The sequence below is a fragment of the Gymnoscopelus braueri genome (genome assembly GCF_963280865.1).
Source record: "Gymnoscopelus braueri genome assembly, chromosome: 18".
NCBI lineage: Eukaryota > Metazoa > Chordata > Actinopteri > Myctophiformes > Myctophidae > Gymnoscopelus > Gymnoscopelus braueri.
This window is the reverse complement of record NC_137618.1, coordinates 6,164,817-6,179,348: the sequence shown is the minus strand read 5'-3', so window position 1 is coordinate 6,179,348 and position 14,532 is coordinate 6,164,817. Positions and strand designations below refer to the sequence as shown.

Here is a 14,532-nt window from a genome sequence, read left to right as displayed (position 1 = left end):
TTTCTTTTACTTTTATTTTATATTTTTTTCCCCATAAAACTAATTTACACATAAGAATTTACAACTGATTTACAACTGATGTGGCGACGCCCCCTCCCCATATACTTTGTGTGTGTCTTAAATAATTATCCATGTCATATGGTAGGTGGGCTCAATCCCCATACATTATGTACTATGTAGCTGTGGAGAGATGGTCTCTTCATTCAGAGATCAATGGATCAATGTTTTATATAATAAATAAAGTGTGGAACAATACACAAGTGAAAACAAGTTCAAGTAAGAATACATTACACAGCAAGGATAATGTAAAATGTAGAACAAGGGAAAATAAGATAAAGTGTAAAATAAGGTAGGAATAAATACTGTAAGAAAAATAAAGAAAAAATATTTATATTGATCATTCCATTGCAGGGATTACGTTGTGGGATCATGAAGATCTGGAAAAGAATGCAAAAATCAGTCCAATGACCAGCACTGAATTTGAAATTGTTGCATCTGAATCAATTGAGGACAAAACTTCAGCACTGAATGTTGACGCATCCTTGAAAGCAAGTTTCTTGGGTGGACTGGTAAAAGTTGATGGCTCTGCCAAATATCTCAATGATTCTAAGACTTCACAAAATCAGGCCAGAGTAACATTAAAATATAAAGCTACCACAGAGTTCCAACAATTGACAATGAATCATCTTGGAAGAGGCAATGTGAAACATCCAGATGTCTTTGATTCAGGCACAGCAACACATGTGGTGACAGGTATACTTTATGGGGCACAAGCTTTCTTTGTATTTGACCGTGACGTTTCTGATGTAAAGACTCGTCAAGACATTGAAGGGAACCTGAAGGCAGTAATCAATAATATTCCCATGATCACAATAGACGGTCAGGGTTGTGTAAAAATGGAAGACACAGACATTGCAAAAGTAGAGAAATTCACATGCAAATTCCATGGGGACTTTTCACTGCTGAAAAATCCAGTGTCTTTTAAAGATGCAATACAACTCTACCAAAGCCTGCCAGAGTTGTTGGGTGCAAATGGAGAGAATGCTGTACCATTGAAGGTCTGGCTAATGCCTTTGAAGGATTTAGACCCTTCTGCTGCTCGGCTTGTCCATCAGATAAGCGATGGATTGGTAAGGAAAGCTCAAAATGTCCTGGAGTACTTCAGTGAACTGGAATTGAGGTGCAACGATGCACTAAAAAGCCCGGTCGCACAACAGTTCCCACAGATTGATGAAAGACATCCTGCAAATTGTCGTCCACGCTTTCCTCAGGATGAAAGAACTGGGGAAGTCACCCAACTGTCAGTTTGTTCATCAGAATGTGTCAGATGTAGCAGCCCCAGACAGTAACCTACGGGACAGGAATCTGCTGTTGCAACAGTTGAATGAGATGACTCAAGCTGCTGCCAGAATGGAGAAAAAGGAGGACAACAAAAACTTCACAGATGTGATGAAATACAATCCAGACACTGGGAACTGGTACATCCCTGGACTCTGGCATGGGAACCCACCAATGGCACCAGTAAATGCAGGGTACAGTGAGGCTGTTTATGAGTTCAAGAAGAACATAATCCAAATTCTTGGAAGCAGCAAGGCATCTGCTAATGAAGTACTGGACTTTCTGGAATGGACAAAAAGCCTGTGGATTGCTGTACAACATGAGAACTTTATCTTCAGTTTTCGAAACAGCCTTGTGGCCGACGCCTACATGAAGCTGTGCAAAGAATTCAGCGAATCGGAATGGAACTTCAAAAAACACATGTACACATGGGTTACACATGCTGAAACAATGATCTCAAACTTTGGAATTGTGAAATCTGACATATCAAACCTGGAAGAGTTACTGGATCAGTTGCTCCTTAAAGCCTTCAAGGAGCTGTCTACGTGGGAGACAAAACTCATTCAGTGTCTGACTGAGTATTTTGATAAAAAAGAAGGACACGTCTATCTTGTTGAGAGATACAGAGAGGACTTCTTAAACAGTGCAAAAAGCCTTCAAAGAGAAATTCAGAACTCTGTACGCAATCAATTGAAAGCTGCTGTTGAAATCAGGCAAGGGATGATAAGTGTTGAGGGAGTGAAGAAGACCTTTGCAAAGAAATTAGAGGACAAGGTGCTTAAGTTGATTGAGGAATGCCTTAAGAGTGAACACAAGAGGGATATGATTTCATCTTCACTAGACAAACATTTTGATGAGCTGTGGGAACAAACTGTTCTTGAATTACACTTAATGCGGTTATCAGGCATTGACATCTACGGAAAAGTCGAACTTCAGCTGAGGTCGAATCTAACGGCAAAGGGGAGTCATGCTTGTGACTTACTGGGACAAAGAACCCTGAAAGAATGTGGACACGGTGATTTCAAAGTGAAACCTGCTGATGGAATCATTGCTTCTGCTAAACGCAAGGCTAAACAATGGTGGGATGGTAAAGATCGGATCATGGCTGCACAAAATCTAGCTGACAGGATTATAAAGGATTGCACACAGTATGTGTCTGAGAAAGTGGAAAAGAAAACCAATTACCATGACACTTACATCTTAGAGATCCTACACAAGATTGATAACATTCTGAGTGACAATGGAGATGTTAAGACAGATATTGAGTTTGAAGTTCACTTAAAACAACACATTTGTGGTGTGTCAGCTCGAGAGTTTCAGAAAATGCACAACGACTTCAAACAAAATAATGACCCGCAGGTTTGTCTAAATCAACAGAAAGACAAGCACTGTTCTGCTTTTAAAGACTTGTTTGATGAACGAGACCAGTGTCAGAAAAAAGCAGAGCAATTCACAAACCTCTGCCTGAGACCTGCAGTGGAAAACTATGTCACCCGTTTCTTGGGTTCAGACATTGTTGATGCAATGCTGGAAGGCAAAAATGCTGATCAATTTACCACACGGTTATTCTTCCAGCACTCCCTTTTGAAGTACTTGCTGTCAAAGGACAGTTTTGAGACCTATGTAAGCTACATTAGGTCATATGAAGATTTTGTTCAAGACTGGATATTTAACCAAATTGTGGAACAATTCTCAAGGGGGCATGACATTTTTCAATTGGAAGAACAACATATAGAAGCAAACATCAAGTACATAACCAGCGCTATCACAAATGCCCAAAAGGAGATCACCGTGGAGACATTTGTCCAAAATATATGCAATGGAATCGGAGATAAACTGGTCATTCCAAAGGATGCTCTGGAAACTGTCTTGGTCCTGAACAAATCAAACCTGGAGGGTTTTGTTCATTGGCTTTCAGTGTCTGTGAATGAAATGGGACAGACACTGAGGAAGACATTTAGAGAAAGAGACCTGCAAACGAAACTAAAGCAACTTCGTGTCAAACCCCAGAACGTGCTGTTCAACAGAGTCTTTGGATGCGGGAAACGGTGTCCATTCTGCGAAGTGCCTTGTGAGGCAGGAGGCAATGGACACACGGAACACTTTGCCTCAATCCACAGACCAAAGGGTCTTTGTGGATCTAAGTTTGCAGAGTCCAAAGTACTCAGTACTGTTATATGTTCGTCTTCAGTGACAAGTACGATAAAATTCTGTTGTTCTGAGACAGAGGGTCAGTTTCACCCCTTTAAAGAGTACAGGAAAATTTTCCCCAGCTGGAAAATTCAACGAGACCCAAGCATCGAGGCATCAGACTATTGGAAATATGTGATGGTAAAATTCAACGATGAATTTGGCAAAGAATATGAAGCAAAACCTGCTGATATCCCTCCAGCTTGGACGAAGATTGACATAAATCAGGCACAGAAAAGCCTCGATCAAATGAGCCTCCTGTGTTAAACCACAGATTTATGTGCTGGCTTTGACTACATCACTCATGGATGCAATTTCCTACAATGTGCCAAGACATCAAAACAATTAAGACTCATTCATAAAACGTTGGATGTTATTGCTGAAGTGTTTACAGGCATAATAGATATTTCACAGCAATGGCTTCCAAGAATGACCACACACATTCCAAATAATGTATGTTTGATCTTTCTGTAAGCATCTTTAAGTGTTTGTTTCATTATATCCTTGAATACATATCATACTCTAATCAAGATGAATAAAACATTATCTTATCTCATCTTGCATATTATTTTGAATACTTGTCCTATAAGTGAAAGCAATTCAATGTTAAAATGTCCTGAAATGATACAATGAACATATTGGAATTTTTCATGGAAATATGTTATTGATTTTGTGTGCATTGTCATGAACAAGCTGAAGCACGTGTGTTTGTGCTAAATGAAAAACAAACAATTACTTGTCTCTACCTTGAGGGCACCGTGAATAAAGAGACCAAATCAGAATTCTGCCTATGAATGTCTTAAATGTTTCAGTGTATCAAGGTCTAAAAGAAATAGACCTAACATTAATACCATCACATTATTTATGTATTTATTTATAGTTTGACATTGCATTTTAAAATAATCATCTTCTTACGTTTTTATCATTTACCAGTGTTTCTAAAACCAACAACAAAATTAATGTAAAAACAACCTGAGCACCAAGCTGAAGCCCAGCTGAAGGTGTGTGAGGATGAACAAGGGTTTGTGCGTGCATTTAGATGAATGTTTGTGTGTGCATTTAGATGAATGTTTGTGTGTGTGTGCATTTGGATGAATGTTTGTGTGTGAATTTAGATGAATGTTTGTGTGTGTGTGCATTTGGATGAATGTTTGTGTGTGAATTTGGATGAATGTTTGTGTGTGTGTGTGCATTTGGATGAATGTTTGTGTGTGTGTGTGTGTGTGTGTGTGTGTGTGTGTGTGTGTGTGTGTGTGTGTGTGTGTGTGTGTGTGTGTGTGTGTGTGTGTGTGTGTGTGTGTGTGTGTGTGTGCGCATTTGGATGAATGTTTGTGTGTGCATTTAGATGAATGTTTGTGTGTGCATTTAGATGAATGTTTGTGTGTGTGTGCATTTGGATGAATGTTTGTGTGTGAATTTGGATGAATGTTTGTGTGTGTGTGCATTTGGATGAATGTTTGTCTGAACACTGAAAGGCTGCCGTGTTAAGTGGTCAGATGGGTGGGCTGTGGGGAGCATTTTCAGAGCATGTTCATTATAATGATCTATCAATGGATTGTGTTTCGGCTTGGATCAGTGGAACTAACGTGGTATATGTATAATGAAGAAGACAGGACACCGTGGGGCAACGCAATGTCAACAAGTTTAATTATAACCAGGACGTCACATACGACAGCCAATGCATCATGGGTACTGTAGTTTATGCACTACTACTACTACAGTATACTTTAAGATCCTATCTATTGGTAACAATGAAAACTCATTTGTTTCAAGGTGCTCAAAAAAGAAATACATTGTTTTACCTTGTCTTTTATGCTTAATTTATATTATCAATCAAATCTTTGTGTTTTGCCAATTATTTGGGGCCCACTTTTATATCCTGATGGCCAACGACCCATAGGTTGGGTGTTGCAGAGTTACATTAACAAGCTGCTGTTAATACTTATCATTGGTTAAATATTTATAAAATCCACTTTAAAACACTTTCACTTTTTCAAAAAGTTTCAAATATAGCAAAATAGCAGATCTTACAAGCTGACAACGCATCACTTTGATAACGGTCCATTTGGTACCATTTACGCACTGTCAGAGTTACAGACCCATAATGGTCCATTTTGGTACCATTTACACACTGTCAGAGTTATAGACACTTACAGTAAGGGTCCATTTTGGTTCCATTTATACACTGTCAGAGAAGAAGAGGTGATGAAGAATTTCCTGGGGACCCCCTGGACCTTCATCGAGGACCCCTGGACCCCACTTTGTGAACCACTGCTGCACATGATGTCATGTGAGAAAGTGGAACTGAGATCAATCTCTGCTATTAGTAACAAGTCTTCAGAATGATTTCTACTTCATCCATGAAGCATGAATAAATTAATTAAGTATTTCTACTTCATCCATGAAGCATACATTAATAAATGAAGTATTTCTACTTCATCTATGAAGCATAAATTAATTAAGCAATATTACACGAGAGGGTGTGCTTTACATTTTTTTTAAGCACACCCTCGAGTGTAATATTGCGATTATACAACAGTTACCAACAAAAAACATCCAAATGTATTCATATTGTGGGGCAATTCATAATAAAAAAAATTCGCTTATCCGTTTCCCTGTAAAGAGAAGAGTTTATTTGACTGAGACAAAATAGTCCCTGTAACAGCGCAGCACTCTGAGTCATCGTCTCATCAACACAGCTGATTCCAGTAGGCTATATGCTCCGTCGTACGATCGTGTTACGTGGCCAAAATAACTGATCTACAAGCTCACAACGCGTCAAGATGGCGATGCGTTGTGAACTTGTAGATCGGCTATTTTTGCCGTGCGATACCTTCGTACGATAAAGTATAACATACACTGGACTGTTAACGAAATGGGAGTAATTTTACTTTAACACAGGAGGATATTTATACAGTATGGATGTTACCATTGAAATAAAGCACACTTTTTTCCAGTTATTCCTTTTATTATAGGATTTTAGGCGATTTAGTGTGCTCTCTTCTAACCATTGATCAACCTTAAGTCCACCAAATAAGTCAAAATTAACAACATAGTCCATTTTGCGTAGCTGTTTGTTCTCCGGTGGCGGCGGTGGGTACTGTCTGTTTGTTTTCCTATCGTGGGACAGCGTGACGTCACAGCACAGCTGTGCCATATATGGTCTAAGCAGGTGCGGACTGCAGTGCGGAGTGATTTATTAATGTGATTAGGCCTGTGCTATGATGCTGGTTTGAAGCACGGCTAGAAAGCTATTTCAACCAATCAGATTGCTTGGTCGGAACTACCTGTTGTATAATAAAGTATCTATACTTCATTCATGAAGCATAAATTAATAAAGTATTTATACTTCATCCATGAAGCATAAATTAATACAGTATTTATACTTCATTCAAGAAGCATAAATTAACTGGAAAATGTGCTCCTCGGAGCACAGGTCTCCGCCAGTACTGTTCCTGATTAATCCTGTCTTACCTATTTATATTACATATTGTCACGTGTCACTTGACCAATGCTTCCTTCCACACGTGTGTTGACTGTGGGCGCAAGAAGTTATACCTGACTGTTCTCGTTAACTATCACAGACACTTTCCCAGTTTGGACGTGTTGTTGTTATTACAATGCTAAAGTCTCTTGTTCGCACGGTGGGAACCGCTGTTCGAGTCTCTTCTACCACAGCTACGACGTCAACGGCCAAGTCTCTTCCAGCTTGGCTGATGGAAGCTCACTTCAAAAAATGACACACCTATTTATAGGTTTCTATGTCATCATGCGTCTCGCTAGCCAATCAGAGCATTGGTGACAACAATATTGTCACGTGTCACGCAAAGCTTGACCAATGTTAGCTTGGCTGAGACGGGGGACACACGGAAGCACAAGAACGAAAACATACTCTCCACCTCTGGCGGAGACAATAAAGCATTTATACTTCATCCACGAAGCATACATGAATAAAGTATTTCTACTTCATTCAATAAGCATAAGTAAATAAAGTATTTCTACTTCATCCATGAAGCATAAATTAATAAAGTATTTATACTTCATCCATGAAGCATAAATTAGGAATTACTTCACCAGTAAGAATCACCTTCATGAGCTACAATGCAGGCTAAATATGTAAGTTGAATGATTGAATTAATGAATTAATAAAATATGTCAGTGGTAATTACACATTGTTACACATCTGTGGAGCTGGCATCAGTAATCAAGAATCAATATTATTGTATTTGTCACACAAACTAGGTAGGTACAGTATTTCATTAAAGGGGAAGACCACCCATTTTCAATATTTAACTATGTCATTAATATAGCATAAAGGAGTTGTGTGGAAATAAGAAAAATTTTAAATGTTAAACATTTTAAATGTTAAACCCAAATTGATTTTGGGTTTAACATTGCAAATTACACCATGATGAGTCATCACGGTGTAATTTGCAATGTTAAACCCAAAATCAATTTGGGTTTAACATTTAAAATTTTTAACATTTAAAATTTTTCTTATTTCCACACAACTCCTTTATGCTATATTAATGACATAGTTAAATATTGAAAATGGGTGGTCTTCCCCTTTAACTAAAAAACAAATCATGATGCATGTCTTTATAATGTTGCTTATAATGGCAGATATCAAATGTGTGTTAAAAGTCTGTCAAGACAAAAGTTTGCCAAATGTTGTGCAAGGGATAATGTATGAGTAAATACATAAATAAATTGACCCAAAAGTAACAACAAAACAAAGCATTTCCTTGCTTACGGCAATGAAAGTATTCCATAAGTATTGGACTGGGTGGACAAGTTCGCCTCGGAAAACAAATGACAGTAGTCCATAAGGTAACCGGAAGACTCACCCGGTCGTCCCAAAACACATTCTATATACCGCCAATTTGCCTGTGATACCACCGGATTTGCCCCGGGGCGACTGTGTTTTGGGGCGAGCGTTTTGGTATTCCCCCGTTGTTGCGCCACGATAAACAAGGAAGTGTAGTGGATCAAATAGAATCACTTGTCGGTTATTGCATCGTCTATTTCTCACTTCAAATGTTTTCAAAAACATTCTTGAGAGCAACGTTTAGTTGTAAATGACATTGTTTGTTTGTTTGTTTACATGGCTGTCATGTTGGATAAAGCACAAAACCAAGCAGCGCAGATTGACATGAGCAGGTGTTCTGAGTCTTTGATTACACAGCGGTCCGTTATAGAGCTCATTGGTCATTATCCAGAAATAATGACCGATGATTAACCAATCAGAATCAAGCATTCAACCAAGCCGTGTAATAAACATCTATACAACATAAAGATATTTTAGTATTCTAATTAAGCAATAGCTTTTGACCACCATTCAATTTAGCCGAGACCAGTCCCCCTTATATACCCCCCTATATAATTGTCAGAAATTTTTACATTGCCATACACACTGAAGAAGGTTTGACGCCGAAACGAGTCTGTGTATGTGACTGTCCGTGCGTATATGAATTAAAATACCAGAAGGACTTCAGAGTGCTGGCTATTGCTTTCTTACTGTAAATATTGAGGGTTACAACAGAAATAATTTAGTCTCTAGATAGACTTTGATTACAGTATCTAAAGTTCTAAAGTCTGCTGAATGTTTATGGTATGTTTTCAGATGCTGTGGACTTCATTAGCAAATCAGAAACTGCTAAAGATGCCTAAAAGTAAACCAGCCGTTTGATCATAAGGGCAGTCACGATCATGACATTTTACTTGACGAGTGATTGTCGTACAAATAATTGTGATTAACTAGTGGAAATACTGTAGCTGATCTAAGCTCACAACGCGACGTGCTGTGAGCTTGTAGATCTGCTATTTCCTCTATTTCTCTTGTTTGAAAATATAATTGCCAAGGCTCCAAAAAAGATGGACGAATCCAGAAATGCAAATGTAGGGGTTTAATTGTTTCCAAAATCAGCAGAAACGGTCCTGTACAGCGTATTTTACAGTGGAGGCCTTGAATAGACAAACACAAATACTTGAAAAATAAAGACTTGATTTAAAAAAAAAAGGAAATAAGGTCAACACTCAGGGAAACAAACCCCAACACTGCACTAAGGCTATGCCCTTCAATAAGGGCCCCGGCAGCTCTTCCACAGGGCTGTTACCTGTTTGCCCGCCCAAACAAAACTGCATGTCTGTCCCTGTAGCTTCCTTTATATAGGGCATAGCAGCCATGTGTGGTTCCACAGATAGCAAGCCCATTCAAAGCCCATTTAGATTCCCGGAAATATTTATGTAAATTATTTTAAGCCTGGAACCAAGCCATCCAGGCTCCTGGTGAATCATGACCATTAAACTTGATTCTGTGTCAAAAAGATATTTGAAATCTGCAAAAAAGGGTTTTTAACATTTGATTCTTATTTGACACAGAATCAATGTTTTATGGTCATGATTCACCAGGAATATGTGGAACCACTTGAACATGGCCGCCACTGCTTTGCCCTATAGTGGATCCTACCTATACCACAGGTAAGCAATCAGATTAGCAGTCAATTAACACAGCTACACATTCATCATAGCCTATGACTGAAATATTTAGATGGATGTTATGCAAAATGATAATTGCATCACTTTTTGCACAGCAATTTATTCAAAAGATCATTAAAGTAAGATCACACTTATTTTTTTTTTTTTTTTTTATGACATTACACAGATACCTTTGATGTTACTCATTGGAATCCACTGTGACTGTGTAGATTGCATGCTTGCAATGTTCTCTTGGTATCTATAGGGCAAGGCTGCACTGTGACAGCGATTATCTCAAATAATTCTGATCAGATGTAATCTTTGTGGCATGCCTAATAATCAATCATCCTATAACTCCTTGATAAACAAATGCAATGTCAGCTGGGGCCACTGACTCTGTATTGTCTGAATTGAAACTTGAAACACATAGAGCTGAATTATGTTAAAACTGCATGAATTTGATAGACATGACCCTTTACAATAGGGTCAACTATTATTATTATTACACTTATACTGTAGTATTACTGGTATTATTATAATTGTTACAGCTGTACTGTAAAAATTGATGGATGTGTGGCCCTAGCTGAACCCTAGTATGAGGCCCCTGGCAGCAGATCAAGCACAGGGCATGAGGGGCAGAGGTAGTGATTTAAGTCAATGAATACAGAGTATTATGTGGCTGTGGCATTACATGCATGGATAGAAGTGTTTATCCTTGGTTCCATGACAGGAGGTGCTGGTTGGATCAGATTACTGCTGCACTATGTGATGTTGAAAAGCTCAGTCTAATATAAAACATTGTATTACCTAATCTCACATGACACAACTTTAATATATCCTATTTTACAGTAGACAGTTTTTTAAATGATTCTGAAACCACAGTAATATTTCAATTAAATGCTTTTAAAGGTAGGATAAGTGATATTTTTTGGTTAAAACAAAAGTTTTTTTGTTAAAAGGTTAAGGAGTCTATATTCTGATAATAATCATTTCTATAGAGTGTTTGTTCAGTAACAGGAGTCTCTCTGACTCTCCAGCTCTTTAATAAACAGGAAATACATTTTCAGGTAGGTGACAACATTTCAGCCAATCAGGAGAGAGTACATATTTATCAGCTTATTTTTTATAATGTTCCAGTTCCAATTTTGTCTGCTCATTTCTTTGTGTCATCACTTCCAAATTCACTTGCTTAATCTGTATTCTGTCTGAGTTCTGAAAGTGCATTTTCTGTTTAATAAAGAGCTGGAGAGACATGGAGACTTGTGAGCACCCCAGACAGTTTTTAAGTTGCTTGATTCAGTATTTAGGTATTTGATATTCATTTTATCCTAAACAAATCCATTGTAACTCTATTTTAACCATGATAGATTCATCAAAAACAAACACCCGTCATTGGTTTTGGAGACTGATATTGTCCTTTTAATGGGTGAGGGGGCCATGTTTTTTCTTTTTTCTTTTCATTCTTTTTTTTTTTAAATGAAAAAATAAATAAATAAATGGATAAATTTAAAAAAGTAAAAAGTAATTGAAAAAACACGGGCCCCTCACGCATTAGAAGGACGGGTGTTTTCAATGAATCTAACATGGTTAAAATGGAGTTTGAAGTTACAATGGGTTTGTATAGGAAGGGGGCGTGTCTGATAAAGTGAATATCAAATATCTAAATACTGAATTAAGCAACTTAAAAACTGTCTAGGCTCCTTACAAAAGCCAGAGTACATGTTAAAATGACCCCAAACATGTTTGAAAGTGAAATATCCCTTTAAGTTTATTGTGCTTACATATTAAAATACCAGTTGCATGACATGCTGTGGCCGGGTTAGGGAATCCACAGCAGTACAGAGGGACCCAGATACAGTTACAGAGTGAAGCCAGTAGGCGTGTTTATTCAAACAAAAGGAAGGGGTAAGGTGTTGGAGCGAGGTGAAGGACTCAGGGCAAGTGGAGAGCCTGTTGCTCCGTGGCAGGAACAGGCAGCGGGGTAGGGGCAAGTGGCTGTAAGGTAGCAGAGGGCCAGAGGTTGGTGGGTCAGTGCGTTACGACAGGCTCCCATGGTCCCAATCAATGGCTGTGTCGGCCTCTAGAGAGGAGAAAAGAGAGAGATGTTGAGAAATAATGCATAGCAAAGCTCTGCTTGTTTCTCCGGTCGTCATCTTCTCTCTCTCAAGGGCAGAGTGCTCTTTTAAACAGGACAACAAGCCACAGCTGCGGCCCATCGGTTCCTCCTCCCTCTTCTCAATGGTGGTGATGTGCCCGATGAGCCTGCAACTCAACTGAAATATGAACAAAAATTCGTATATAATGAGTTGTATTACTATAATTAATGACTAAATACCATTATTAAATTGAAGACTTTATTATTATTATTATTATTATTGTTGGGCTGATCAAATTAAAATTGTGTCTCATGGAGTTGCCACAAATCAAGTTGTGAAATACATTATGTCTTATTTTAGAAAATAGTGTTCTTACCAAAAAACCTCTTCATTGATTGAATAAATGGATATTGTTGAATTGAACCATGTTTTGTCCCCCGTTTTTTAACACATTTAAAACAATACTTGGTATTCAACGTGTTCCTAGATGTATAACATGTTCTGCTGTGCAGAAAGGTGTGCTAAGCAGTAAAATAATTGGTGGTCTGGGGCTTGGACGGCAACAAGGCGTGTATTTGGGACATTTACGAGAGTTGTGAATTGTAGTATTGGTCAAAAGCCTGGCAGCAGCATTTTGGATCAGTTGCTGGCAGGAAATTGATTTCTGGGTAGGCTACTACAGACCATTGCAATCTAGATGGGAAGTGATAAATGCATGTATGATCTTTTCTAAATCAGCAGATGACAGGAAGGACTTGACTTTTGCGATGGTTCTCAATTGGAAGAAGCACGTTTGAACGACTCTATTGACTTGGACATTACAACTGTGATGCAAGTCAATGAAAACACCTACCTTTTTGACAACCGGCTAAAGTGTTGGATAAAGATGGTCCGCCCATGTCACATCATGTGACATTCGTAGCATTCTTGGGTAGTCAGCCGTCACCACCTTCAGCATCATCCAGGGCTGCACATATAAGGCTCCCCAGACAAGATGCTATACATTTGCCGAAGCAGGAACTGTCGTCCTCTCCTAAAATATATAATAACATTACTACTACTACTAATAATAATAATCATAATAAACATAATCATAATCATAATCAAACAATATTATGTGAATTCAAGTTAAATTTAATGTTTGACAAATAAGACTACTAGACCAACCGATTTCACCAGTTAGTTCACAAATTGGTTTGTGCCAGGGACCCTCAGAAGAGGTTTGTGTAAAAAAAACAACACACTTTCAAGATATTTCAAAAATGTTTAAAAATAGCAGTACAAGCTTGCAGCGTGGCACAAAGTGTCGCACTGTGAAACTTCTATTCTGCTTTTTTTTTAAATCCTAGCCAGATTTTAGCTATATATAATGAGGAAATCCCCCCAGACCTAATTAATGTTTACTGAGAGATTATTTTAATGTTTTAGTCATCTTGATGAGCTCACACAGGTTTGGTTGAACTGCTTTACTTAAGTTTATAGTGATACAAAGAGAGGTTTAATAGGAGGCACGGTGGCGCAGTCAGTAGCGCTGTCGCCTCACAGCTAGAAGGTCCTGGGTTCGATTCCCGCCGGGGACGCTGTGGGCGCTGGGGGGCGTGTCTTCTCCTCCGCGTCATCAGCGCCCATACCCTAGGTGGGGTTGGCGAAAGGGCCTACTCTGTGTGGAGTTTGCATGTTCTCCCCGTGTCTCCTAGGGTAGTTAATACCCTCACAAAAACATGTAGTAATCCTGGTCGCTATACCGCCTCCCCCATGACAGCCGGGGCGCCTGATGGAGGGGAAGGGAACTGGTTGGAATAACGTGTTCCTTCCACGCGCTACGTCCAACCAGGGAAACTCCCCCCTGTCAGGTGACAAGAAGGTCAGTTGGCTCTCATGCAATGAAGGAAGCATGAGCTCGGCCCTGGCCTCCCTACTGTGGGGGACTGGTGTAGTGCTGGTGTAGGGCTGGTGTAGCGCCCAGGATCACTTAGGAAATTGGCACCGGGTGAAAAAAATGGGTTACAAAAATCGCGGGATAAAAATGTAAGAAAAAAAACAGAGGTTTATATCCGGCAATCAGGCAGCCTACACAAACATTATTAAGCATGCTGGTGCAGAATGCACGTCTTGAAGACACCTTGTCTGCTACAGACACTTACATCCTAATTATTAAAGGGTGCTCTTAGTAGGAACAAATATCTTCCAACAAATAATTCACTGTAGTTTTATTTATTCATCTAGAAAGTAAGAATGTTTGCAAATGTACTGTTCCTTATGCTGGTACACACACAAAAAAAAACAGTTTTGACTTACCTTTACAACAACGTTCACAGGAACAACAGGCACCCATCTCAACTTGAACCAGTTCTCAACGTGCAGATAGTAGTGCATGTGAAAATGTTTTGTTCGGTTTATTAGAACGGTGACTTTGAACACGCCCCCCTAA

General features: G+C 38.9%; 1 protein-coding gene and 1 long non-coding RNA gene across 2 annotated transcripts; one reads left to right on the top strand and one right to left on the bottom strand.

Moving 5' to 3' along the window:
* The first annotated feature begins 1,095 nt into the window (after window positions 1-1,095).
* Window positions 1,096-4,290, top strand: LOC308106084 (interferon-induced very large GTPase 1-like). The gene has a single exon (XM_080457100.1). The coding sequence runs from the start codon at window positions 1,231-1,233 to the stop codon at window positions 3,793-3,795; it is 2,565 nt and encodes an 854-aa protein (XP_080313226.1). The 5' UTR covers window positions 1,096-1,230; the 3' UTR covers window positions 3,796-4,290.
* A 6,667-nt stretch (window positions 4,291-10,957) lies between these two features.
* On the bottom strand, window positions 10,958-14,502 carry LOC308073536. Its single transcript, XR_013932002.1, has 3 exons — window positions 14,400-14,502; window positions 12,955-13,134; window positions 10,958-12,085 (listed from the first exon to the last, which is right to left on the bottom strand). It is a non-coding gene; the product is annotated as an uncharacterized lncRNA (long non-coding RNA).
* Between the last annotated feature and the right edge of the window lie 30 nt (window positions 14,503-14,532).